We start from the raw sequence: 27,823 nt of genomic DNA, 5'->3' as shown, positions 1-27,823 counted from the left end.
ATTCATTTGTCAGTATCCACAACATTGCTTCAAAACAAAAAACAGGGAACTTCCCTGGCAGTCCAGTGGTGAAGAATATGCACTTGCATTGCAGGGGATGCAAGTTCAGTCCCCGGTCGGGAAACTAACCCTCCATGACACACGGCACCGCCACGAGGATTAAAACAAAGAAACGTGGGTTGGAATATTTATTGCGCGTCCACAGTGCACTCCAGGAAGCATCGAACCACCCCTTGTCTGCCTTCTCCAAAGGCACCCTGGCATGCGAACTGACAAACAGGTCACGATGCGTGTGTGCGGGGTCTCGCCGCACTGTGAGCCTCCGCTGAGGACGGGGAGGATGAGACCGGCCCAGAGGGGTTACGGGGGCAGGAGGGACTCACACGGGGTGTGCTGCTCACGTCCTCTGGGCGTCTATCTGGGGCCATACGGCGGCCAGGGCCCCGCGAGACCCAGCGGCTTCCCCAGGAACCTTCTGGTTCTCAGGCCCCCCGTGAGGGGCGGGGCCTCCTCGCTGTCCTCCTCGGAGCTGGAGCCCGGGACGGAAGCCGCGGGCCCGCCGCCCTCGCAGGTCGGCCGGTCGCCCCGGCACTCGCGTCTGCCTGCCGACTGCAGGCTGTGGTTGTAGAAGGCAGAGGCCATGCACCCGGCCGCTGACTGGTCACAGGCGCAGAGCAGCTTCGCACACAGGTTCCGCCCCACACCTGAGGGGCAAGGACAGAGGAGCAGCCTGAGACGCCGCGGGATGCTCGCCCCTTCCAGCCGGTCCTCCTCCCTCCGTCTCGAACCTCTTGGTCCTGCAGGCCCCGCTCCCTCTGCTGGGAATACTCGTAAGTTTCTCCTGGCTGACTCATACTTGTCCATCACGAAACCACTCGGCCACCCCTCTGCTCCTCGCCCGGCTTAAAGGGGGTGTCTTTCCTGTGGGCGCCCATCGAATCCCACCCTGCGCTTCTTTCTATCACAGCAGAAATATATATTTATGTATATATTTTACAATTTGTATTTTTATTTGCTCAGTCTAGTGACCCTACTTTATTTCTTGACTGTTTCAGCTGCCTGCAGTAGGGGTGGAACGCTGAGCATCTGCGTGATCCAAAAGAATGAATGTGTTTGACGTTGCTCAGACATAGACAAGGATTCTACAAATGTTATCCTTGTCTTTGGTTTTCAAAGACATATTAGTCGCTTGGTCGTGTTCGACTCTTTGCGACCCCAGGGACAGTAGCCCACCCAGGCTTCTCTGTCCATGGGATTCTCCAGGCAAGAATACTGGAGTGGGTTGCCATTCACTTCTCCAGGGGATCTTCCGAACCCAGGTTTGGAACCCAGATCTCCTGCACTTAGGTGGATTCTTTACCGTCCGAGCCACCAGGGACGCCCAAAGACTTCCTGGGGCTGTTGGGGCTGTATTGGTTCTGTTTAATTTTCTTTTTTGTCTGATACTAACTACCATGAAGTACTCATCAACCAGATCAACCAGGCTTTTTCCACCACACTGACCCTCCAAATCTCCGACACCGGCGTTCCCATCAGCCCAGACTCGCCCATGGCATCTCCACAGCAGGGAGCGGAAGGGGGAGAAACAGGCGAGCAGAGAGGACAGAGGCGGCGGCCGGTTCCCCAGGGCCGCTCCACGGCCCCGCGCCTGCCCCTCGCGGAGGACCGCCGCGAGCGGCCCCAAGGTGTTCGGCTCTTAAGCCCGGCCCTCGCGTCCGCTCCAGGAGACCGCGCTCACAGCTCACAGAGGGTTGGAACCGGTTCTCTGAAGCCCCCAAGGACTTCAAGTGACACCACAGCGCTCCCGGGCTCACTGAGGCCAGAGAGATGAAGGCACCTTAAGCCGAGCAGGTGGGATCCCGAGGCATGACGGCATCACAGAGAACAGCGGTCATCTCATCCCGTCACTCACGGCTGTAACCCCACCCCTGCCCCTCACCGCCCACAGGACAAAGCGTGCAGCTTTCAGCCTTCAGCCTTAGGTGTCTGACCTGACCTGTCTCCCCAACCTCACGTTGCACCACCACAGTCCCATCACCTCCACTTCCTGCTCCCGAAATGCGGAACCACGTGTCATTCCCAGACTCAGGAGTTCCCAAATGCCACTTGTCTCTCCTCCCCTCCCCTTTCTTTTTTAAAAACACACACCCAGTGTTATCAGGGAACCTGTTAACCTCCCTGCCCTTCCTTACTCCTCCCAAATTCCCCCATCCCGGCTGCCGCGCTCCGCGGGTTCAAAGCCCTTTTCCGCGCTCCTGGGCACTTGTACTACCTACTAGTGATACCAGGAAGACTACAGAGTCCCCTGCTTGTCTCTCTTCCCGCCTGTGAGTGATTCAAGGCAGGGACCCTGCCTGTTCACGGTGTTTCTCGTTCCTGGTGGCGGTTTTTCGGAGAAGCACATAGTTAGGTGAGTGAAGGACTGACTCGACTGATTCAGTGACACGTAAAGCGCAGAGCTCCCGGGAGGTAGGAGGCACACGTGGTCCTCAAAGGCTGGGTGCCCAGGGAGGAAGGGGCACTCAGCCCGAGGCTTCCCCAGATAAAACGTGAGGGTGACACACAGCCCCACGTGGCTCTTGAGAAATGCTATGGGGACCGCTTCCTTTTAAGCTGCAAAGCCTAAGGGAACTACACCCACTGATGTAGCGGTCAGATGTAGACGAATTCAGTCCTACAGCAAGCCCGGCACAGTGAGGCTCCCAGGGGTAGGGCTATTTCCCAATGGCTCCCCCCCAACCCCAGACCCTGAATGGCCCCAGAGGTGCCTCTGGCTTCCACCACTGGGAGGAGTGGAGATGCAGGCCCACCCCTCCCTGAGGCCGGAGTCACTTCCCCTTCTCTGTGGGGTTCTTCAGGAGACTCCATTGGGAAAGGGTTCTGTTTTTAGGAAAAGGGACCCACTTGCACAGTGAAGACTCAGTTCTGGGTCCGAGGAATTACGGTTTCACAGTCCCAACCCCAGTTCTATCACCCCTTCCAATCAGTGTGATCCCGGACCTCAGTTGCCTCATCTGTAAAATGGGCAGGCCCGCGGGGCTACCTCATAGGACTGGAGTGAGGATGAACTCCAGAACTCGGAAGGGCACGTGCGAAGCACTGGGTAAGTGTGGGTTGTGGCGTTAGTCCCCACCTCCTCTCACGGGCTCTGTGACTTTTGTCAGCTGACTTGGCCTCTTGAACTTGAGTCCCCTCCTCAGTGGAATAAGGGTACTAATATGTGCCTCAGAGTACATAATAAACCACATTAGAGGTGAGCAAGTGCCTGTGAAAGCATCTGTCAGATGAGCTGTGGTCCTCATGCCGACCTGGATGAAAGAACAGCCCACTGTGCTGGCCCTCAGCACTTACACTTGGGGGTACCGTCCACGCACAGCACCGGCGGCTGAGGAGGCCTCTCGAGCAGACAGCCCAGCTTTCTCACCTGCTCCAGGCAGCAGTGATGGGACAGACAGCACCTAACAACAAGGAAAATCGTTTCCTGTCAGAGCCCCAGCTGCCCCAGAACTCCCTCCAAGCTTAGTTCTCCCACACTCCCCATAGTAGTGCGAGTAGTCAGTGCCTCCTTTCCAGTGCACACAGGGCTGACTGATATACACACCAAGGGCCACCATGTACGGTTGTTCGGGTTGTGGACTGCACCAGGATGCCACATCTAAGGCCGTGTCCATCACACTGGAAGCATCTTATAATTGTAAAAAAAGTTGTTGGTATTTTTATCATGACTCTGTTGACCGAAAAGATGGGTGACTTGCACATTTACTACAGGAATCTTCTAACAAATAGAAAGAGTCTTGAGGAAAGGGTACCACTTTTAGTATATACAAGAGTACCACATGGGCTAGCAGTGACACACTCCCTCCAACCTTTTACACAACAGAACAGTTCATCCTACATCCATAGGGTACCCTCTATGTCCCCAGCCTTAAAAGAGAAGAGAGTAACTATCCTGAGCGTAAAGACCTGCATCTAAGGAAGTGACCAGCAAAGAGCAAGATCTCAGGAAATAGATGGGGATGAATCATGGTCTTGCTTCTTAGACTCACCCATCTGGCCCTATAAAGCCTCACAGTCTCCTTCAGTGTCCCCCCAGCCCAAGGAAACTTGTGATATAATTGTCAATCCTCCCTTGGCAACTCCACCATCAGAGGGTGTGGGCCGTGTACACCATTTCACTGGAGCTCTAACTAACCGTGAAATCAATGAGTCTTCAGGTGCAATCAATATTTAAACTTGACCAGTTCTACTCTCAGAATCTTCCTCTAACTCATCTCCAGGTTGAGTCCCCCATTGTTTCCTCTGTGTCCTAACCGCATGTGTTACAGTGGGTGGTGTTTTGTTGAATTGTCCGTATCTCTCACTCTGCAAGCTCCAGAGGCAATTTGTTATGATCTGCTTTGCTGAAGTTTAGTCCTTTTTATGTCTCTACCACCTAGCACAGTGCCAGACACAGAGCAAAAGCACAACAAACATAGGCTGAATGCCTATATTAATGAATGAATAAATTAACGAATGCATGAGGCCAGTGGAAGTTCTTCCAAGAGCAGTAGGTACAAAATTTGACAATTAAACTTAGAAGTTGTCAAGAAGCTCCTTTCAACGTGTCCTCTTGCAGAGCAAATCAACTGAAGACCCCAGTTCTACACATTTGCTGTTGCTGCTGTTTAGTCCCTGAGTGGTGTCTGAGTCTGTGGCCCCATGGACCCCAGCCCACCAGGCTCCTCCGTCCATGGGATTCTCCAGGCAAGAGTACTGGAGTGGGTTGCCATCTCCTCCAGGGTATCTTCCTCACCCAGGAATCAAACCCACATCTCTTGCATTGGTAGGTGGATTCTTTACCACTGGCCACCTACGAAACCCAATTCTACACTTTACTCATTGTTTAAATAAGCATGTTTGGGGTTTTCTGAGGTGTCTTTGCAGATCAACCCTTTTAGAGCAGCTGGGCAGTACTCGTGTTGGAACTCTAGACTCCTATATCAAAAGATCTGAATCTGGCTCTGTCCCTTCATGGCTGAATGACCTCAGCAAGCCAGTCTTGGAGCCTCTGCGGCTCGTCAGGACAGAGGGGTTGTCATGGCAACAAGCCCCGCTGAGTGCGGTAATGCAACGCTGTGAGCCTGAAGCGATAACTGACGTACCTGTCCAGGGCGTCCCTCGGCTCGCCTTGTCCTTCCTGCCCACAGTAACAGCCATAGGATTCAAAGTCCTCGGGGCACCGGGATGTCAGACAGAAGAGCATCTCTCCAAGCTGTGGCCTCACCCGCGTGTGATCCCCGCTTCCCGGATGCAGGAAGGTGAGCCTGTCACAGGCTGAGAAACAGGACTCTCATTTCTGTCTCTCTCTGCCCTCCTTCTCCCCTCCCTTCCTCCTCGCCCTGCAACTTGGGCTTAGCCAAGCAAAAGCCCACCTTGCAAACCCCATCGTCACGAGTTCAGAGGGGTAAGGACCACAAAGCCCAGAGGCCTGCATCGCCTTGCCAGGGTCCTGCCCAGGAATGAGCCCAGTCCTCCTGTGTGTGTCCCGCCCTCTGTGGCTCCTTGCAGGTGCGGGGCCTTTGCTAAGGCGCCCGAGGAAGGAAAGCCAAGGAGGAGAACCATCAAAACCCAAGTTCATTCTTTCCAGCAAACCACGGTGCGGACGATGCCGAGCTCTTTCTTTCCGAGCCAGTTAAGAGCGACAAGAGCCCTCCGTCAGCGGTTCCCTTTCCCGGTTCAGCCTCCAGCGCTGATGACTAAAGGCGCTCATGCAGCGGGAGAGATGGCGCCCTCTAGTGGCACCAAGTGGGATGGTCGCAGTGCCTTACGGAGACCTAAGGGGCTTGATGAACCACCCCACTCATAAGATGATCTTAAGACTGGGAGAAAACAGACCCCTCTCTGTCTGCTCCTGCTCACCTTTTCCAGATGTCTCCTCGGGACCGCTTTTGGTGGATGATACCGTCATCCCCAAAGATTTAATGCCAGCGGGGACGACGGTTACACCTTTCGCTGTGGCAACAATTTCTGCAGACCCTGAAAACACACGCCGTTATGGCCCTTATTCAAAAAGTGGTTAGAGGGAAGTTAAGGACTTTGGGAAGGTCATGTACACATATTTAAAATGAATAACCAACAAAAACCTATTATATAGCACCTGGAACTCTGCTTAATGTTATGTGGCAGCCTGTCTGGGAGGGGGTTGGGGGGAGAATGAATACGTGTATATGTACGGCTAAGTCCCTTCCCTGTTCGCCTGAAACTATATAACATTGTTAATTGGCTATGGTTCAAGAAGAGACTTGCAGATGGACATGTGCTCAAGGCCAAGTTCAGACAAAGCATCAGGAGAGTGTCCTTAGACTGGGTCTGCAGACAGCCAGGGCAGAGCCTCAGGGATCCTCGGCTGCTGCGTGAGAATTTCCAGATTTTCCATGATGGTGTTAAAACTGACGGGGCCCGAGCTGGAACCTGTGGATGACATCTTGGGGGCGAGAAACAGCACAACTTCACAAGCCTATGTTGGTGTCACGTTTACTATCAAGCGCCTGCCAAGTAAAGGCCCACCAAGGTGCTCACAAGTGAAGAGAAAAGAGAATGATGGAGACATTAAGCTGGTTCTCAGTACAAAATCACGCAGGCAAGCCAGACTCTTCCCCGAACGCTTCAAAACCGCATTAGCCTCTCTTTGTGCTCAGAATTAGGTGTAAAGGCCCTTCCACTGCGGGCGAGGCTGCCAGCGATGTGGTCCTGCCCTCCTGGACCTCCCTTCGCTTTCGTATATCAGTCCCACCTGCCCCCTTGGCTGCAGGCAGGCAGGTCTCCAGCCCCAGGCCAGATCTCCAGCCCAGTCTGGTCCAGACCAGGGAGCATCAGGAGGCTCTGCCCGACTCGTCCACTGACCCAGGCTCAGTTCCCAGAGCTCAGGGTAAGGCCCGGACCTCTAACTTGCAGTCCTTCCCCAGACACGCCATATTGGTTTTCTTCATACATCTGGGCTCCTGTCTCTGCTTGCTCAACACTCTGGTCCTGATGGGTTAGAAGCAGCCCTTCAGGAACCTTGTCGTAACCTCAGCCTCCTAAGGTTAGCATCCTGTTCAGTTCTCCAGCCCCACAAGTGGAAACCCATTAAATGCTGACTTTCTACCACACTCCAGAGAGCTGGAAACAGACAAAGACTCTCCTTGACCATCAGTCAGGCCCCTCTGCGCCCTCGCTCGACCTTAGCCCGTGAGCACTGCAAGCTCTCTGCACTCCCCACACTAAGAGACGTAAGCAAATTCTAGTGTTGGTCACTCAGTCATGTCCGACTCTTTGTGACCCCGTGGACTGTAGCCCACCAGGCTCCTCTGTCCATGGAATTCTCCAGGAAAAGAATACTAGAGTGGGTAGCCATTTCCTTCTCCAGGGAATCTTCCCGACCCAGGGATCGAACCCCAGTCTCCTGCATTGCAGGCAGATTCTTTACCATCTGAGCCACCAGGGAAGCCCAAACAAACCCTATCCTGGTTTCTAACACAGAAGGAAAGCCTTGTCCCTGGGCTAACCCAGCTCTGGTCTTCCTTAAGGTCCTGTCCGAGAAAGCTCAAGGCAGTCAAGAGAATTCACTGCTTTCCATCCACACCCACCTTGCCGAACAGGTCTCAGAAGACAGCCCCTACCCTCTCTTTGGGATTTTCCACTTTTCTGGCTCTGCGGGAGCTCCTAAGAGTTTCCCCTCCAGCCTCCCTCATCTGCCTTTAAAATGCCCGTCACCTCCTCACAAATCGGAGTTGAGCTCAGGTTTTCCTGAAGTCCATGCCTGGACAAGCAGCCCCAGGGTGAGAGAGGCCAGCCCAGCTCAGGTATAAAAAAACATCACTTTTCATTTTAATCACAGGGAACAATGGAAAATAATGAGCTACCATTTTTCTTCTATTAAAAACTAGAGGTTTCTCGTTCTCTTTGTTTTTAAATAGTATCCACTGTTGGCCATTGGGATGTGCCTGTGAGTGAAAATTCAGTTTTTCTCCAGGGCAATATGGCAACATATTGAGAGCCCTGAAATGATTACACCTTTTTACAGTAATTCAACTTCTAGGCATTTATCCTGACAAATTAATCAGAAGTGCATAGGCATAGAGAGAGTGCTTATCTATTATTTATAATAACACATGTTAGAAATAATTGGTTAAACAAGTCATAGGATTCCATACAAGGAACTGTTGTACAGCTTATAAAAACCATGTTACAGAAAAATATTTCATGTCAGGCGAATATCATCTCATTGTATGAAGTGATACAACTCAGACTGTGAAACCATGGCTGCCAAGTGATCCCAAATTCATTTTATTTATGTTACAGATGTGCTTACTGTGGGTTGGGTAGAGACTGGAAGAAATCATCTTCAAATACTAAAAGTAGCTATTTTTATAATGTGGAATGAAATAGACAACTAAGTATAGTTTTCTGTATTTTTTTTTCTAAATGCATCTTTTTAGCAGGTAGATTTCTGTATCTTCCTATTAATGGATCTTTTGATTTCATTTTGTCTATTTTTTTTTGTAAAGGGGGGCAGTTTTTGTAGAGGAGGGGATTTAAAAGTAAATTGGCTTCAATTTCTTTCATTTGGGGGAGCACACTTGATAAATGCACAGGGGACAACATCATACGCAAAGGCGGGAGAAGCTGAGCATGCCTACCTGGAGAAGGTGTGGTCCTAGAGTCTTCCATGCCTTTCTGGTCTCCACCTGGTTCTGTCCCCAAAGGAGAGACAGGGAGTGAGCATTAACTCCAGTCTGTCCCATCTTAGTCTCCAGAGGCAGCTCCCATCCCTTGGGCACAGGAGGCAACGTGCTCCTGCTCTGCCCCTAGTCACTTCCCAAGGGACAAATAAATAGATAAGTAAATATTTTTAAAAAATAGAGCCATGGTTGTTGATCACCACGAACAAAGTAAATAGGTTAATTCTCTTGATGACATCTTAGCCCATCTATTTTTAGATAAGAGTTTGTTCTCTGTGAAATCACAACTGTATAACAGAAAGAAGATGAATCTTACATTCTGACATCTGGGGTTAGAAACCAGTCCAGAAGTCACGGCTAGAATGACTTAGAGATTTTAATGTTTTGGTTAAATGTCTTGGTTTCCTATATAATCTGCAGAACAGGCATAATAACCTTCACTCCAGACCCTGTCAAATAGTGGTCACCGTGTGTGTGTGTGTGTGTGTGTGTGTGTGTGTGTGTGTGCTTGGTTGTGTCTGACTCTTTGCGACCCTATGGACTATCGCCCACCAGCCTCCCCTCTGTCCGTGGGATTTTCCGGGCAAGAATACTGGAGTGGATTGCCGGTTCCTACTCCAGGGGAGCTTCCCGACCCAGGGATAGAACCATGTCTCCTGCACTGGCAGAGGGGTTCTTTACCACTGAGCCACCTGGGAAGGTGGTCACCAGAACTCAGCACAAATACTGAGATGGCATTTTCTACTGGGTGCCCTCCTCTGAAGTTCCCTCTGCTTACTTGTCCTGGAGAGCGTGATCAGTTGGTCAGCTCTGGTCTCAGATGCCACTGTGAAAAGAAATCAAATCTCAATTACTAACCCAGCTCAGCACCTTAGCCGGGCAGAGAAGAGAAGACACATGGCAATCTGATCAGGGACTCTGTCTGGGTGTTGTGGCTCCATTATTTCTCAACTCAGTGGACAAGAGGCCAGTTAAGGGCCAGTCTTGTGTTTAGACAGAGAGACCAGCAAATGACACTCTGGGAGAAAGAGCCATTATTTTCCCTGGTTGGAATGGCTTTGTCGGAAATCAGCTTAAGAGGAAATGTAGGTCTAAAAGCAAGGATGGAGGAAGTGGCAGCTTCAAATCTCAACCCTTCCACCAACTCTGGGTTTCGACAGCTTCTCTCTCCATCTCAATATACCATCTGAATATGGAGATTATAGTAATTATTTCATAGAACTGCATGAGCATTAAATAAGATTACATAGTTTCAGACGCCCAGTATCCTGCTTCTGGTTTGACATTGTGTGCATTTTTTTTGTAGCCACATTAGAATCTTTGTAATAAGGTGCTGGCCCAGAACCTTCCCATGCTCTGTCTCATTTAATTCTTCTGTCTCCCTTAAGAATAGGAATAATCATCCTTTTCCAGGGATTGGTAAACTATGACCTGGCCCTCAGCTCATTTTTGTCAATAAAGTTTTATTGGCACCACAACCACACCCATCTAGTTACAGACTGTCTATGGCTGCTTTCCTGCAGCAATGGTAGAGTTGAGTAGTTGTGAAAAAGATCTTCTTGCCCCCAAGTCTAAAATATTTACTATCTGGCTCTTAACCGGAAAAAAGAAAAAAAAAAAAAAAAAACCTGATTCCTGTGCAAAGTGAAACTTAAGAGAGGTTAAACCATGCTTCCCAAGTCACATAGCTGAAAAATAGGAAAGTCAGGAATCAATCCCAAATCTGCCTGACAACAAAACATAATTTCACCCCATAATGGTGAGAATAGTTACAAACCTTCACAAACTGTCCCATCAGCACTCATGTGATTGATTTTTGAGCCCACATTCAGGCTTCCTCTTCAGAGGGCATTTGTGGGCACTGCTGAGGTCATGGGTGTGAGGGTGTTGAGTGTGTGTTGGGGCGCAAAGATATAAGTGCATCCTCTCTCTTCCTCAACTTAGACTCCAGACTCCTTGATGAACCTCATTAATTTGATTCTTTCCCAGGGTCATGCCACAAGGGAAATAAGGATTCTGGTTGAACAAATTGGAAAATGTATGAATTGGGGGTTATTCTGTGATTGTCTGGTGGGGCCAGGAAACCCATAGCTTATGCTCAATTTTTTTATTTATTCTTTTTTTGGTCTGCTTTTGGCCATGCTGTGCAGTAATGCAAGACCTTAGTTCCTCAGCCAAGGATCGAACCTATGCACTGGGACCTTGGAGTCTTAAACACTGGGCAGCTGAGGAAGTCCCATTATCCTCAATTTAGAAGGGATGTGGCTGCTGCCAGTCATGCTGGACTTGGCGGCTGCTTGGGGGCAGGGCATATGGTGGAGCTTTGGTTTGGTATTGGGGCCCTTTCCTCTTTTCTCAGGACCAGGACTCCAAGGCACAGGCTATCTGGGAGCTGTTGGGGATGACATGACCTTGGACATGGAGGATGGCCACGGGATGAGCCCATGAGCCTCTGCTTCTAACCTTGCAGGAGCAGCAGCAGCAAAAGAGAACAAGACACAAACCTGTAGGCAGTGGGTGTGCAGTGGGGTCTCCCTGTGGTGAGGAGTTGCCAGATTTAGCAAATAAAAAGCCAGGAAGCCCAGTTATATTTGGGTTTCCCATGAACAATAAATATCTTTTTAGTAAAAGTAGGGCTCATGCAAATTCTGGGACACATTTATACGAACACAGCATTTGTTGTTCATCTGAAGTTCAAGGTCAGATGGTCGAGGGTGTGGGTCCTGGGTTTTAACTGGTAATTCTCCTGAGAGGGGACTAGGAGTTGTGGGAGAAAGCTGAGCAAGTAGAAAAGAGATCTGAGGGTCCAAAGGAAGTAGGGGGGACTCTGGAATGTTCTGGAGGTGGTTCCACTGCAAGCCCAAGTAGGGGGGAGTTTTAGGTAGCCAATGTCAGTAAGTAGGCAGATGGCACCATCAAAACACGGGTATTTGGGTTCCCCGTCTGTCCCCTGTGCTCACCTTCTCCCGAAATGGCCATCAGGCTGGAGTCCGTGGGCTCCACAGGAACCACTGCTGAAAGAGAGACCCCGGGAGCAACGGGTGATGAAAGTAGGTACCAAGGGTCCCCAAGGCCAGGCTGCGCAAGGGAGGAGCGAGGGGGCTGGCAAAGAGGTTCCCAGCGGGGCTGCTCGTCCCGCCTCTCGCACCCCACCCCAGGACACAGGGGTGCCCAGCAGGGCCCCTGCTCAGGAGGCGCTCCAGTCAGTGCTGGTTCTCGTGGGGAAAGTGACACCATCAGACACGGCTGTTGCAACCAAAGGGCTGCAGACCCCGAAGGCTTGTGGCTGTGGGCGGTGGTTCCCACCTGAGAAGACCGTTGTTCACACGGGAGGGCAGACAGAAAAGGGCGCTGGACTCAGAAGGTCCGTAGAGGTACCACATGCACCCACAATCCCCCCACACACATCCACACAAGCACACCTGCACATGCTCATATACAAATCCACACACATATAGGCACGGGCACACCCACATCCACAGCACACACAGTCACACCAGCTTCCTCTTTAGCAAACATGCCAGGACTAGTTCTGAAAAGAGACTGCAGCCCCAGGAAAAGAAGGATGCTCGGCCAAGGCGCACCTTGAACTTCCCATCCTCAGGTATCCACGAGGTTGGGACTGAGATCGGGGGAATTTGGCGGACAAGGAATGACGTGCATAAATTTAACTCTCACTTTTTTTCATAAGATGCATGTGTTAGAGTTAGAACCATCCCTTGCTTCGTTCAGTAGACAGTTATGAAGAGCCCACCCTGTCCTGAAAAGTGACATAAAGAAAATAGCCTCCTCTTCAGGGAGTCCCCACCTGGGCCAGGTGGCTCCTTGGCCTGCAGGTTCTGGGGGTCAGAGGAGGGAGGCAGCCAGTCTGTCCCCAGGAGGCCTCAGCCACCAGGAGGTCACCCAGCTGGAAGGGCCTTGCCCTATCTGAGCGCTGAACCGTGTCCTGCTCACAGCTATAGACAGAGATGAAGAACCTGGGGTCTTCATCCTAACTGGATTAAATTCACACCTGTCTACCTAGCAAGGGCCATTTGATGTTGGATATGGACTGAATTTATCAGAAGTAACGGTGTCTTTTGGAGAAGGAAATGGCAACCCACTCCAGTACTCTTGCCTGGAAAATCCCATGGACAGAGAAGCCTGGTGGGCTACAGTCCATGGAGTTGCAAAGAGTCGGACTCGACTGAGCAACTTCACTTCACACTTCAGTGGTGCCTCTGGCTGGAGGAGGTGGACATGCCTTCAGTGCCACGGGTCACTCCAGCTCCCCAACCTAATCCTGATCCATCCACTCCCATCTGTAACCAAGGCCCTGTGGTCCATGTGAGGCGAGCAGAAGTAACGCCATGGCAGGCAGCTTAGATTAGGAGCAGGCCTTCCTATTCTGGGTGGTAAGATTATCAGGCCACCTGGATACAACCAATCAGCATTCGCTTAACACTGACCACTGTTTGCCAATTAGGAAATTAGAATGGGGCGGAAACCCCTGGGAAAGTCCCGTTTTGACCAATGAAATTGCTTTGCAAACTTGTAACCAATCCGCTAAAACCAACTACCAATGGCATGTGCTCACCCTATAAATTTGGGCTCGGGGCTCTCTGACCCTGCACCACTGCGTTGGTTGCGGCAGAAGCCCTGGCTCAAGTCAGTAATAAACTTCCCTTTTTGCGAGTTGCATTGTCTTGGAAGCCTTCTCTCTTCCCGCTCGGGGATTCGGACATCGGGCATAACAGTCCAAGCAAGAGTGGCTTCCCGAAGAGGCCTTACCTCTGGGCAGCACTGTCAGCAGCTCCTCCTTGCTGGCTGTCTCTGAAAAGAAAGCACATTAGAGGAGTGGGTTTGGGGATGTCAGAAGGCGCTGGTCTGGGGCATCTGAAGAAACACAGCGATGATGGTCTCTGACCAGCTTCCACCCCAGATCACCATCCCCAGTGATGATGCCGGGCCTGGGGCTTCCTACCTGGGGGCTGAACCAGACAGAAGGACGTGTCCAGAAGGTTCAGGGAAGAGTTGATGCTGGACTGAGCCAAGCACTCTATGGCAGCCTTATCGCAGGTGCACAGCAGGTGCTCACAGGTGTCCCTGGACGCTATACACAGAGCAAGGACAGGGCAGGTCAGAAGAGCTCACTGGGAATCCCAAGGGGTGATGCAAATGCGCAGACTGACTCCTGACTTGCCCCCAAAGCCCTGCTTCTCCTGTGGTTCTCTTCATCTCATCCATGCTGGCTCCATCCCTTCCACTGTGTGGTCCAGCCTGGGAGCCAAAGGCACTTTTCTCCCACACTCACACCCCATCCACCAGGCCACCCTACTGGCTCTGCTTTCAACCTATATGAATCTGATCATGCAGCCCTGGGCTTTCCTGGCGGCTCAGTGGTAAAGAATCCTCCTGCCAATGTAAGAGATGCAGGTTTGATTCCTGGGTGGGGAAGATCCACTGGAGAAGGGAATGGCAACCCACTCCACTATTCTTGCCCGAGGAATCCCATGGACAGGGGAGCCTGGTGGGTTACAGTCCATGGGTTGGAAAGAGTCAGATGCAACTGAGAAGTTAAACAACAGCAGCAATGCACCCCACCTTCTCTCCATCCCCCACCATCCTGCCTGGCTTATATCAGAGGCCTCGCTAGACCCCCCGCCTCCTCCCCTGTTGCCCAGCCTCTTCTCACCACTGCGGGGCCAGAACAGTCCTTTAAGACTCAGGTCAAACCACGCCTTTGTGTGTGTGTGTTCAGAATCCTCCATCAACATCTTCACTCAAAGTAAAAACCACTACCTCGTGTTCCTTCTCAGACCTCACCTTCTTTCACTCCTCCTCGTCACCCCACTTCTGACCTACGGTCCCCCTTATTTCTGAAACACACCAGGCACCTGGAGCCCCACGTCCACCACGGGCCACTTCTTCCAACTGCTCTTCTCCTGAGAAGCCACCTGTGGCTTCCTCCTCCTCTCGGTCCTCCCAAGGAGGTTTCATTTGACTTTCTTATTTAAATGGGATCTCCCTCCCCAGGCCTCTCTATGCGTTTCCTCTGAGGTTATTTTCCTTCCCAGATCTTAGCACTACCTAACATACCATACGATTTCTTTCTGACATTTTCAGTGTCCGACAGCCCAGAGGAGATTCCAGAAGGCCAGGTACCGTCAGCATGCAGGTGATCACCATGCACCGGTGCAGGTGCTCAGCGTGTAAGTGCTGAATGAGCGAACAAATGAGCCACATTTCCCTGGCCCACTGCGCTCCTCACCAATGATTTACACCCTTCCTGATGCTCCAAACGCCTGCCAGTTGACATTACCTGGATTGAGGGGCCAGTCAAACCTGGGTTGAAACTCTGGCTTTGCCACTTGGCAGCTATGTGACTTTGGGAGAGTTATTATTTAATTTCTCTGAGCCTTTCTCTCCTTGTCTGAACACTGGGGATGACGACTCCTGTCTAACAGAGTTGTTAGGACGACCAGAGTTGCTGTGTATACTAGCCACAACATGTAACAGGCACTCAAAAAGCCTGGCTCTAATACAGTACCCCATCTTGCCATGGTCCCCTTCCTTCTCTGCTTTGGCCTATTTTACTTCTTCTGCCAGGATTGTTCAGAGACATGAAATAAAATTCCTGGAGTCACACAGCAGGTAAGGTGGAGAGCTGAGATTTGAACATACAAGTATCTGATTCTTATAAACAAGCACCCCAGCCTTATTCATCCAACACGGCGTCTGCCTCCACTTCCACCATCATTGTGTTCTCAACAGAGGCCAGTCTCCATATTGGTTGACATTTAACGATGCTTAAAAATTTTAAATGTAACACCATTCTACATTTAAGCATTACTTAATTTTTATAACAAATCTCTGAAGCAGGTTCTGTCCTCCCCATTTTGAGGATCTGAGTTGTTAAGTAGGTCAGGGTACTCCCTCCCCGAAATCACACAATGCATAAGTAGCAAACTATTTGCCCTTCCCAAGCTTCCAGGGTTGGTACAAGCATAGAATTGTAAATCAAATAATCTGCTGAGCAACTGTTGTTTCAATTCAGAAAGCATGCAGTGTGCCTCTACTCCAGGCAAGGTGCAGCTGCCCTAGATCTAGCGGGGCTGTAAGTACCCACGGTGATGCTGGCAATGGCGACAATGATGCTGGTGGGCCCTGGGAGCCCGGGCCTGGAGTCTCTGAACTGTCGTTTCTCAGCCCAGTCTCCTGGGACACCTGGAGATGCTCACCACACGAGATACTCTTGCTGACGCAGTTGACATCTGTGCTAAGTTTGGCAGGGTCTTGCAGACAGTCCATCTCAGCGGCCTCCTCGTAGCACCTGCGATGCTGGAAGCAGCAGCTGCGGCAGGAAGGATCAGAAGGAGAGTGTGGGTTAGAACGCGGCGGGCAGCACGCCATCATTCAGTGTCTCCGGGTGGTTCCTGGCAGTGACCTGTTTCAGTCCTTAGTGTGGGCACACACACATCACGTTTGAATTTGAATTGTGTTACCTATGCAGCAGGTGCTATTATTGTTACCAGCATTTACATATGTGAAAACTTAGATACACAGAGCTCTGTAACTTGCCAAGGTCAAGGCTGATCACAGAGAGAGGCTGACACCAAACAACTAAGTCAGGTGGTTCTTGCAGTGCAGGCGGGAGGACAGTGGCGCCCACTGTAAAGAAGGAAAAACACAGGCAGCTGATGGCCTCGGGCAAGCTGCCGTTTCTGACACTACCTAACTCATAAAGGTCTGGTAAGGTCAATAGAATGTCAATACAGACCCTGCCATGCGGTAAACACTCAATAAACTATAGCAATTATTTTTGGGATCTGGCAAGCAAGTTCAAGGTGGAAATAATCTGTCTCCCAGAAGTCTGGAAATTCCCACCTCCATCAATTGCACTGTGTAAAGTCATTGAAATTGGGTGTGACGCACCATTCTGCCAGTTTCGGCCATCAACACTTTGATCATTCACACAGTGATGAATTGCTGCTTTATTTTTTTGACTTCTAGGTCTGCTCAGTATTTTAATAACTAAAAGAAGTGGCAGGAGAGGACCTGAAAGAAAAACACGTTCCCAGAAATGGCGCTGGCACCATGCCCCGAATGGAATCAGTTTCTCCCTTTCTGAATGTCAGTGAGCTGGCTTATGGTCCCAGGGATGAAAGACTACCCTCTCGTCCAGAAACAATTTACACCAATGGGAATCCTTTCTTATCTTCTGGGCGTCTGTGTGGATGAAGGCACACACTCCATCACACTGGGTTTGGGCACAAATGTAGTACCAGTGGGGCTTCCCAGGGGGCACCGGTGGTAAAGAACCCACCTGCTAGTGGAGGAGACATAAGAGACACGGGTTCGATCCCTGGGTTGGGACGATCCCTTGGAGGAGGGCATGGCAACCCAAGCCAGTATTTTTGCCTGGAGAATCCCATGGACAGAGAAGCCTGGCAGGTTGCGGTCCAAAGGGTCACAAAGAGTCGGACACGACTGAAGTGACTTAGCATGCATGCCTAACACCAGTGAGGTGTGGACACGGTCCCAGAGTAAAGGTGAGACATGGGTTCTGTTTCCTACTTCCACACTGCTGCAGTTACTGTGGCTCCAGTTACTGCTGTAACGTAACTACTACTGGTAGTACTTCTACTACTACTTCTCTTACTACTTTTACTACTACTACCATTACTACTACTACCACTACTACTACTATTACTACTACTACCACTACTACCACCACCACCACCACCACCACTACTACTACTACTACTACTACTACTACTATTACTACTACTACTACTACTACTACTACCACTACTACTACTACTACTACTATTGCTGCTATTACTACTACTACTATTACTACTACTACTACTACTATTACTACTACCACTACTACTACTACTACTACCACTACTACCACCACCACCACCACCACCACTACTACTACTACTACTACTACTATTACTACTACTACTACTACTATTACCACTACTACTACTATTACTACTACTACTACTACTACTACTATTGCTACTACTACTATTACTACCACTACCACTACTATTACTACTACTACTACTACTTCTACTATTGCTACTACTACTATTACTACTACTACTATTGCTACTACTACTATTACTACCACTACTACTACTACTACTACTACTATCACTACTACTACTATTGCTACTACTACTATTACTACCACTACTACTACTACTACTATTACTACTACTACTACTACTATTACTACTACTACTACTATTACTACTACTACTATTACCACTACTACTACTACTACTATTACGACTACTACTACTATTGCTACTACTACTATTACTACCACTACTACTACTATTTACTACTACTACTACCACTACTACTACTACTACTATTACTACTACTACTACTACTACTATTGCTGCTGCTGCTACTACTACTACTACTACTATTACTACTACTGTTACTACTACTATTACTGACCCAATCCCTAAACCCTAATTGTGGTTTTATTAGTACTGCAGCTATTGCTACTACTATGATTATTACTACAGTCACTATAGCAACTGTCCTACTACTATTGTTACCACCACCAACACCAGCCCCATCACGGGTTTACCAGTACTGCTTCTGTTGCTGTCACTGCCATTACTATTAACACTACTGTCGCTACTATGACAACCGTTCCTACTGATATTGTTAACTATTACTACTACCATCCTCACTCCTGATACAGCACTGCTAATGCTGTTACTGTTGTTGTCAATCACTAATACCCTTGAAAAGAATAAGCCAGGCAGAATTCCATCACATTAACTTGTATTTGGTCATGTCATCCTCAATAATAACTCTGTGAGGTAGGTGTTTTTATTACCTCCATTTAATACATAAATAAACTGGAACACAAAGAAGTAAAATAACTTGCCCAAGGTCAGGTCCCCAAGGAACAGAGAATGGGAATTACTGGGTTATAGGTGATCTGCTTAAAACTCTAACATTCGTGCAGCCTCAGTCACTCAGTCGTGTCCGACTCTTTGTGACCCCGTGGACTGTAGCCCATAAGGCTCCTCTGCCCTTGGGGTTTTCAAGCAAGAATACTGGAGTGAGTTACCATTTCCTGCTCCAGGGCATCTTCCCAACCCAGGGATCAAACCCAAGCCTCCTGAGTCTCCTGCACTGCCGGCAGATTCTTCACCGCTGAGCCATCAGGGAAGCCCCCAAACTCTAACAGATACCACCACATTGTCCTAACGGACCCTCCTGCTACCAGTAGCTATTTGCCGTATCCTTGCTAACACTGAATGCTTCTAAGATTTTAAGTTGTATTGCACATGCCCATATACACCTGCACACAGAAGCATGGACCAGGGAGCCTTCTGCACCTGTGTTCTGCCAAGGCTCAGCCGGGCCTCCACGAGCTCACCTTTGGTCTTGCTCACCTGTCAGACTGGTCCACAGGCAGCCCTTCCATCTCAAACCTGCAGGCACAGCCGTAGTCTTCGAAGTCCCGGGGGCAGAGCCCAGCCACGCACCTCATACCATTCACAAACTGGAGCAGCGCCGGGAAGTTGGTGAAGACAGCCTGCAGCCAGGTGAAGTGGGAGCCCAGGCAGTCTGGGGGAGGGAAGCCGGGTGCACCGGGAGCCAGAGTTGAGGAGGGAGCCCCCTTCTCAGGGGGATAGTACCTCCTCATCCACTAAGCACCCTCTGCATACTCAGGACTTCTAGATAATTGAAGGGAGGCGGGTTTACAAGCTTCGGTCCCTGTTGGTTGCCCCCCACAGCCATTCATCCTTCTGCCTTACCAACAAAACTGAAAAGTACTCAAGGAAGGTGAGCCTCCTTCCAAAGTCCCTAGGGATGTTTAATAATTATTCTCAGCTCATCATGGTAATCTCATGATTCTATGATAAGGTTAGTCTGGGGCTGACCATGAGAACCAGGTATGACCCAAGAAACTTCAGGGGTAATCTGTTAGAAGCTTTGGAGAAATATTCCTTTCCTAATAAAACACAAAGACATAGAAGAGGGCCTTTCTGACCTACAATTTTCTTCTTCTTTGAATGTGGTGAGGCTATGCTGGGCTGGAACTGCAGCAACCACTTTGCAACCATGAGGCCCCATATCTAAAGCTGAAAAACTATGTCCAAGGGAGCAGTGGGGCAAGATAAAACAAGCCTGCTGGGTCTCAGATGCCTGTGTTGAGCTACTGCATCATAGTAGCTCAAGTCCTTGGGCTTTCAGATGGCTTATGTGAGATCATTAAATGTCTTTATTATTTAAGTCTCTATTAGTTTCCTGAATGGATCCCAAATGATAAAGTCCTGGCAATAAAGAACTATAAATCAGCCCAAGAGAAAAAAGGAGTATAGACACTAATAATCTGGAATTACCTGTTATGTGCCAAAAACAGTTAGATGCTTTAAATAGCACAATAGTTAAAATTGATAGAGAGTAATGCTATGAAAAACTTTCATGGTCAATGATCCCATAAATGTCTTGTTCATTCTGATAGACAGATCCTATTCAGTCACATCCCTTTCACGGGTTAAAAAAACCAAAGGTCAGAGACATGCCTGAGGTATCCACAAGTGATGATGACTTGCCCTAAACAAAATGCTCTTGCAAATGTAACTGGCAAGCAAACAGCATCCAGCTTTATGACTCTACATCTTGTGCTCACCCTCTCTGCCTGGAGGATGATTAAATACTTAATGAGATGATCCCATACCACCGATTTAAATGCACAGGGTGATCAAAAAGAGCTTCAGTTCAGTTCAGTCACTCAGTCGTGTCTGACTCTTTGCGACCCCATGGACTGCAGCATGCCAAGCCTCCCTGTCCGTCACCAGCTCCCGGAGCCTACTCAAACTCATGTCAATTGAGTCAGTGATGCCATCCAACCATCTCATCCTCTGTCATCCCCTTCTCCTCCTGCCTTCAATCTTTGCCAGCATCAGGGTCTTTTCCAGTGAGTCAGTTTTTCACATCAGGTGGCCAAAGTATTAGAGTTTCACCTCTAGCATCAGTCCTTCCACTGAATATTCCGGGCTGATTTCCTTTAGGATGGACTGGTTGGATCTCCTTGCATTCCAAAGAACTCTCAAGAGTCTTCTCCAACACCACAGTTTAAAAGCATCAATTCTTCAGTCCTCAGCACCACAGTTTAAAAGCATCAATTCTTCAGTCCTCAGCTTTCTTTTGGGGAGATCCAAAGTTGTGAGGATCACATCCACCTTGACTGTTCACTGCTCTGCTAGTTTCTTCCTACCTCATTCAAACTTCCCTACCCATGTTTTGTTTCCACACAATCTAATCAGAAACATGATAAAAGTTTCTATGTTGATGGGAAAAGTCCATCTAGGGTTTATGTGTGTGCGTTTATGGAAATATGCATATTCATTCAAGACCTGCACTTAGTCATTTATACATTGCAAGTGCACTTTTAAACCTAGCATAGCCTAATAGGCAATGCAGAGCCACCTTGCTTGTGTCCATCATATTATAATCTTGTTTTGGGTACTTTTAGTTATCAAGGCTAGGAATCATCACAGCATCCACAGCATCATGCAATTGGTAGTCATGTAATAGATATATAACTGATCCATGTAATGTTTCTCAAACTTTATGTATGTTTACTAGTTGAGAAGGAAACATAAAACTACTTCAGTGTAAGAGGACCAAGCTCTGGACTCAGAGAAGACGTTGTCCCTTCTGGCTATGTGGCTTTGGGCAATTCCCTTAACTCCTTTGCTTGGAAAAGAGGGATGCCATTCCCCTCCTGATCAGGCTGTGCTCAGTAAGAATAAAGGAAGGACAGTGAAACCACCTGGTCCCTCAGTGACTCACCCTACAATAAAAGGCACCACTATTCTCATCAGGGTCTGATCACATTGTTCAGAGCTTGCAGGGGAGGCCATGGGAGCTCAGAGGGCAGAACCCTGACTCCTGTTAATTTCCTTAGATCCCCCCCACCCCCGCCATGCCCTAACAGCCAGGGGATAAAAGCAAGTTCAGATTTAACTCACCAAAAATTTCAGCCACACCTTCCACATTTTTAAACATCCCATTGAAGAAAGTCATACCTAAGTGGAAGGAAGAGATAATACATTAGAGCTGGGTTCTCCCCTTTCTTTCCCTGTCCACCCCCTTCAGTAAGAGTGAGTAAAACTTCTCTAAGGATAGATTTGACCTTGGGCTAACTTTCTAGTAACACAGGTTACCATGGAAACCTGATAAGATAAAAATTGAACTGTGTTGTTGTTCAATTGCTCAGTTGTGTCTGACTCTTTGTGACTCCATGGACGGCAGCATGCCAGGCTTCCCTGTCCTTCACCATCTCCTGGAGTTTCTCAAATTCATGTCCATTGAGTCAGTGATGCCATCCAACCACCTCATCCTCTGTTGTCCCCTTCTCCTGCCTCCAATCTTTCCCAGCGTCTAGGTCTTTTCCAGTGATGGAAAAGACTTCCAATTCCAAGTCGGCCCTTTACAACAATGCTCAGGGGTCTTGAAAAAGACCCCTGGATGGTGAGGTCTGTCTGGACTGGTAGAAACTATGGCTGAACTATAAACACTCGGCAGGAAGTCATCATTTTGGGTCTCCATCAATGTGACGACTTTTGGAATTGGGTAGCATCCCTTCTGGGCATTTTAGAAATTATACTTATGAGCTGGTTACTAGGTATATTGATGTCTATGGAGAATGCAGCTTCAAGGTTAAAGCAGGTCTGGGGCTGCTCCAGGTGAGTCCCTTGTATCTGAGCTGTTACTTAGGAGCTCCTGGACTGCTGTGTAGATTGATGCCAGGGCTTCTCCTGTTAAAGAAGAGTGGCTGGCATGGTCTGCTAGCACACTGTGCTTCCTGGCCTTGATCCTTCCAAAAACCAAGGACATCTACCTGAAGAAGACATCCTCCTGGGCATTGCACGTCCCAAGGGGGTTGTGCCATTTGGAGAGAGGCCACGAACATGTGTCTGGACGGGACTGGTCACTTAGCTTGCATGGGCTCATGCACATATAATTTGGTTGACTACACTTACCTCTCTGAAAGGTCAGAAACGAACCCTTAGCTTAGGGTAAACCTCACCAGCTAATTCACTATGTACTCTATTCTTCAGCAATGCCTGTATAAAAACCCACCTGAGAACTGTTTACAATCCAGCACCAGGAAAACGTTCCCTTCTCCAAGAAACAATTACAGATTCCTTTTTCTGATAACCTAAGCCCTGCAATGCATCACCTTTTTCTTTTTGTCCTGCCTTTCAGTACAATTACTGTGTAACCCTGATTGATTAGCCCATTTACTTCCTTCTCCTGCTTTCCCCTTCCAGCTGACCCATCTCTTTTGATAAGAGTTTTTAGCGCTTTGTCTCAAAGGAGAACCCGATGGTGGCTCAGACGCCAGAATAAACTGTAAGGGAGATGCTTTGGAGTCTTACTCAAATCACTGTACCATCAAATGCCATAGCACTAAGCTACTCTAGGGTATATTCAGAAGGGATCAGTCTCTCTGCCAATATCCTAGAAGGCTTGCTACCCAGCTAGGTCTCCTAAGAAAAGAGCAAAGGATCCTTACTGATGTTTTCTGAGAGTCCCAGAGGCAGCTTATTTGGAAGGTGTGGGGTGTCAAGAGGGTGGCCCCCTATAAACGAGGAGAAGAACAAGGTTAGTACAAACACATGCTGGGTAGGGCTGGGAGGTGGCAGCCAGGATAGCAATGAGGATGCAGGTTAGTTGAATTCAACACATATTTTTCTAGTAGCTGGAGTGACCAGGGTGGCCCAGTGTTTTATATTGGTTGGTCTTAAGGGAGTAGTCTTCTGGTTTGGGATGGAGAGATTTTGAGACTTATCTTGAAGCTGTTGCTGCATATGAAGCATACAATTTTAACTTATATGGCATCTTTGCTTGTAGTTCCTTGAGATGAAGGATTGGTGGAAATAAAAACAGATACAGAAAAGACCCCGAACCCCAAGTAGTTTGTAATTGAGGACAGGGGTTTTCCCCAGACTGTCAGCATCAATCTCACCTGGGATGCAAGCTCATAAAAAATTATGGTCCTTATGCCCTCACTCAGGTCTGATCCAGCAGTCTTACTCCAGAGTCAGGATCAGAAATAGATATTTTTAACAAGCCTCCCAGCTGGTTTGAACGTTGCTGGTCTAGAAGCTGCACTTTGATAAATGTTGCTTGGGGAGAAGATGACAATAGGGTGGAAGACATCTGTTGTTGTTCAGTCACTAAGTTGTGTCCGATTCCTTGTGACCTCATGGACTGCAGCACACCAGGCTCCTCTGTCCTTCACTATCTCCCGAGTTTGCTCAGATTTATGTCTATTGAGTTGATGATGCTATCCAGCCATCTTATCCTCTGTTGTCCCCTTCTCCTCCTGCCTTCAATGTTTCCCAGAATCAAGGTCTTTTCTAATGAGTCCACTCTTCACATCAGGTGGCCAAAGTACTGGAGCTTCAGCATCAGCATCAGTCTTTCCAATGAATATTCAGGGTTGATTTCCTGTAGAATTGACAGGTTTGATCTCCTTGCTGTCCAAGGGACTCTCAAGAGTCTTCTCTAGCACCACAATTCAAAAGCACCAATTCTTCAGTGCTCAACCTTCTTTATGGTCCAACTCTCACATCTGTATGTGATTACTGGAAAAACCATAGCTTTAACTATATGGACCTTTGTTGGCAAAGTGATATCTCTGCTTTTCAATACACTGTCTAGGTTCTTCATAGCAAGGAGCTTACTTAGATGACTTTAGGGTTTGAATATACTCTTGAGAGTCCCTTGGACTGCAAGGAGATCAAACCAGTCAATCTAGTCTGAAGGGGCAACAGAGCGACTGTGGGTCAAAGAGACCATCACACTCCAAGGAAATCAGCAAAGCAAAGGATGGCGGCTATGAACCGCGGGGGAGATGCACTGTTGGGCGGAGAGGCCCTCGCTCACTGGCCCCCTTGCCCTTTACTTGGTGCCCACCTCAATGCCCAGTCCCCATGTCCATACTCAAGATATGGATTAACCCTCAAGCTTATCAATAATGTTTGATTTCTATCACTCACTAGGCAAGGGGATAAAAATACTCATAAGTAAATCAAATGGAATTTGACAAGATAGCCCAGTGTTCATGTGTGTGTGTTTGCTCAGTCCTGTCCCAGCCTTTGCGATCCCGTGGACTGTAGCCCAAGAGTCTCCTCGGCCCATTGGATTTCCCAGACCAGAATACCTGAATGAGTTGCCATTTCCTTCTCCAGGGGATAGTTCCAATCCAAGGATCGAACACGAGTTCTTTCGCCTCTCTTGCATTGGCAGGGGCATTCTTTACCACTAGCGCCACCTGGGAAGCCCCAGTGTTCATAGTAAATATATACGAAGCCAGAAATACCGTCAAATACCATTACTCACCGCCACGTGGGGCCGTCAGCATTCCTAGGAGGAGAAGCACAATCATGGCGGCAGACCAAAGGGAAGGACTTTGGCAACAACTGGAGCAACGTCCTGAGGGGAGAAGTCAGCGGGACGCGATGAGCTTGCTTTCAGAAAGCAGGACACTAGACCCCACAGGAGCCGTTTGTCCTAAAATGCAGCGTAGGAAAAGGAGAGAGGCCCGAAAGTGATTCTGTCCCAGCCTTGCAAGCGGCTTAACTAACAATAATGAGACAGGCTGGGGCCTGGGACTCTTTCCTGCAATGCTGCAATGCTCACACCTGGACACACCTCTCCTCGAACAACAGAATATTAATACAAAGAAACCGTAAGAAACTAAAAATAACTGTGTGCATGCTCAGTTGGAGCAAATACTGGACCCAAAAGACACAAAGAGACCAAAAATACCAGCTGCCACTTTTGAAGAGCCTGGAGTAAAAAGAGTGTGTCAGGAGCAAAAACAGGGTACTGGGCATGCACACTACACACACACACACACACACACCTAAAGGGGTGGGCAAACCACCGAAGCCACCCCTTTGGCCCGACCCCTGGACATACATCTACCCTCACCCCATGTAAGGAACAAACTCATTCACCCCTCCGGGAGCCAGCAAGCAAGGGAAACTGTTGTTTGTTTTTGCTCTCCCCTGCTACCGCAGAGCCCCCAACAAAGCCTTGCCTGAACTTCTTGTTCAGCCTCTATTCAATTTCTATTGATCGGGGAAGGCGAAGAGCCCTGGTCTGCAACAGTATGGCAGTAAAGGGATCACATTCCCTCTCTGAAGCTCAGTTTACCCATCTGTAAAATGGAAATGTCACCGTGCACTTGCTGAGGACATAGTTCTGCTCTCATTTATTTATTCGCTAAATTGGCGGTCATTTATTGTGTGTCAGGCACGTAGCAAGGATGCAAGGAAACAAAGTGAAGAAAGCGCACCTTACCTGTGAGTGGTTCATGGACTTTGGGGAAAGGCAGCAATTGAACAAGCACTTTTGTAAACTGAGGTTTGAGGAACCCATGTGTTATGGTCCAGCAGCATTCTGAGCAGTATTCTTTTTTTTTTTCAATTTTTAATCCATTTTTAGGTTGAAGTATAGGTAGTTTACAATATTATTTTAGTTTTGGGTGTACAGCAAAATGATTTCAGTGATTTATAATATATATATATATTTTTTCAGATTCTTTTCCATTATAGGCTATTATAAGATACTGAGTATGGTTCCCTGTGCTATACAGTAGGTTGTTTATCTATTTTATATATAGCAGTGTGTGTCTGTTAATCCCAAACTCCTAATTTATCTCCTCCCACTAATCTCCTTTGGTAACCACAAGTTTGTTCTCTATGTCTGTGGGTCTGTTTCGGCTTTGTAAATAACTTCATTTATATAACCTTTTAAGATTCCACATATAAGTGATATCATGGGATATTTTTCAGCAGGCTGACTCTGAAGCTTCGTACCAACATCACAGGATAAATCCGGCCACGGTGCCACTGCCCTTTAGCAAACGGTGCTTTTCCTGCAGCGGCTCCATCTTTCTTCCCTTTGGCTTCTGAGTCATTTGAATACTTCATGGCAAAAAGAATGATTGGGCTCAGGAAACTGCCACATTTCAGCTGTAGCTGCCTGTGATCTGAGCAGCAAATGTTGAACTTCAGTAGTCACTCACTGCCTATTGACTCAAGTAGGTCAACTATTATTTAATAGGGAAGGAACAATTTAAAGGCCAGGGGGATTTAGGATGGTTTTAGCTCCCTGGGAATCTAACTCCCAAAGGATTGTCACTTATACATATTCTGCTTTAGAACATGTTTTTTATTTATTTATTTTAATTGATGGCTAATTACTTTACAATATTATGGTGGTTTTTGCCATACATTGACATGAATCAGCCATAGGTGAACATGTGTCCCCCATCCCAAACCCCCCTCCCACCTCCCTCCCACCCCACCCCTCTGGGTTGTCCCAGTGCTCTGGCTTTGAGTGCCCTGTTTCATGCATCGAACTTGGACTGCTCATCTGTTTCACATATGGTAATATACATGTTTCAGTGCTAATCTCTCAAATCATCCCACCCTGGCATCCTCCCACAGAGTCCGAACGTCTGTAGAACGTGTTTTTAGGACGAAGTTTGAATGATAATACAGAGTGATCGTGCCACCCCAGTGGCACACACAGGGCTGCTAAATACAGTTGTGCGTATTATGCACTGTGCCAAGGGGTTGTGTGTGCGATGGGATAAGGAGGGGGTGAAATGCAGCCAGAGCTCAACTCCCAAGCTTGCCTTCTACAGAGCTGCATCAACCCGGAGGAAGGGGCACTTTCTGCAATTTATTCTCCCAGAGGCAAAGGCTGCCCCGTGTCCTGGTGGCCAGGCATAGGTACCTAGCGCCATGGTGGGCCACCCTACTTGTGGGCAGGCCTTGGTATTGGGGAAGGTGTCCCAAAGGAGAAGACATTTGTAGCCCAGAGGGTCTCTACTCTGTGAACTTGCTCCAGGACCCCCAGCACAGCCTCTGCTGGCTGTAAGATAAATGTTTGCTGAATGAATGTAGGAGAGGGTGAGAGTTCTTTGAGATTCACACTGAACTGAAGCATTCTCTAATATTCTGCTTCTTATCTATCAGACACAATTCTCTGCTTATAATCTTTTTTGACCAGTTAAGTTCTTACAGCAGGTTAACTTTCAAGGTTGGACAGATCCTCTG

At 48.4% G+C, this 27,823-nt stretch overlaps 1 protein-coding gene across 1 annotated transcript; it reads right to left on the bottom strand.

The window, feature by feature from the left end:
- Positions 1–414: 414 nt before the first annotated feature.
- On the bottom strand, positions 415–25,137 carry OC90 (otoconin 90). The gene is made up of 14 exons (XM_061122741.1): positions 25,092–25,137; positions 23,260–23,325; positions 21,710–21,766; positions 19,121–19,295; positions 15,923–16,035; positions 13,666–13,794; positions 13,473–13,514; positions 11,663–11,713; positions 9,481–9,528; positions 8,661–8,714; positions 5,899–6,015; positions 5,142–5,313; positions 3,352–3,458; positions 415–704 (listed from the first exon to the last, which is right to left on the bottom strand). Exons 1-14 carry the CDS (start codon positions 25,135–25,137, stop codon positions 415–417), a joined length of 1,467 nt encoding a protein of 488 aa, XP_060978724.1.
- Positions 25,138–27,823: the final 2,686 nt, after the last annotated feature.

Source organism: Dama dama, chromosome 21 (genome assembly GCF_033118175.1).
Source record: "Dama dama isolate Ldn47 chromosome 21, ASM3311817v1, whole genome shotgun sequence".
NCBI classification, from domain to species: Eukaryota; Metazoa; Chordata; class Mammalia; order Artiodactyla; family Cervidae; genus Dama; species Dama dama.
The sequence above is the reverse complement of the archived record's forward strand: the minus strand, read 5'-3'. Positions and strand labels throughout refer to the sequence as shown.

Excerpts from the sequence above, each read along its gene's own strand:
- OC90 (XM_061122741.1), bottom strand. The coding sequence starts at position 25,137 with ATGATTGTGCTTCTCCTCCTAGGAATGCTGACGGCCCCACGTGGCG. Across the intron at positions 5,314-5,898 it reads CGAGGAGACATCTGGAAAAG|CCTGTGACAGGCTCACCTTC; the intron begins GTGAGCAGGAGC and ends CCTGTTTCTCAG. Across the intron at positions 705-3,351 it reads CGTGGACGGTACCCCCAAGT|GTGTGGGGCGGAACCTGTGT; the intron begins GTAAGTGCTGAG and ends CTTGCCCCTCAG.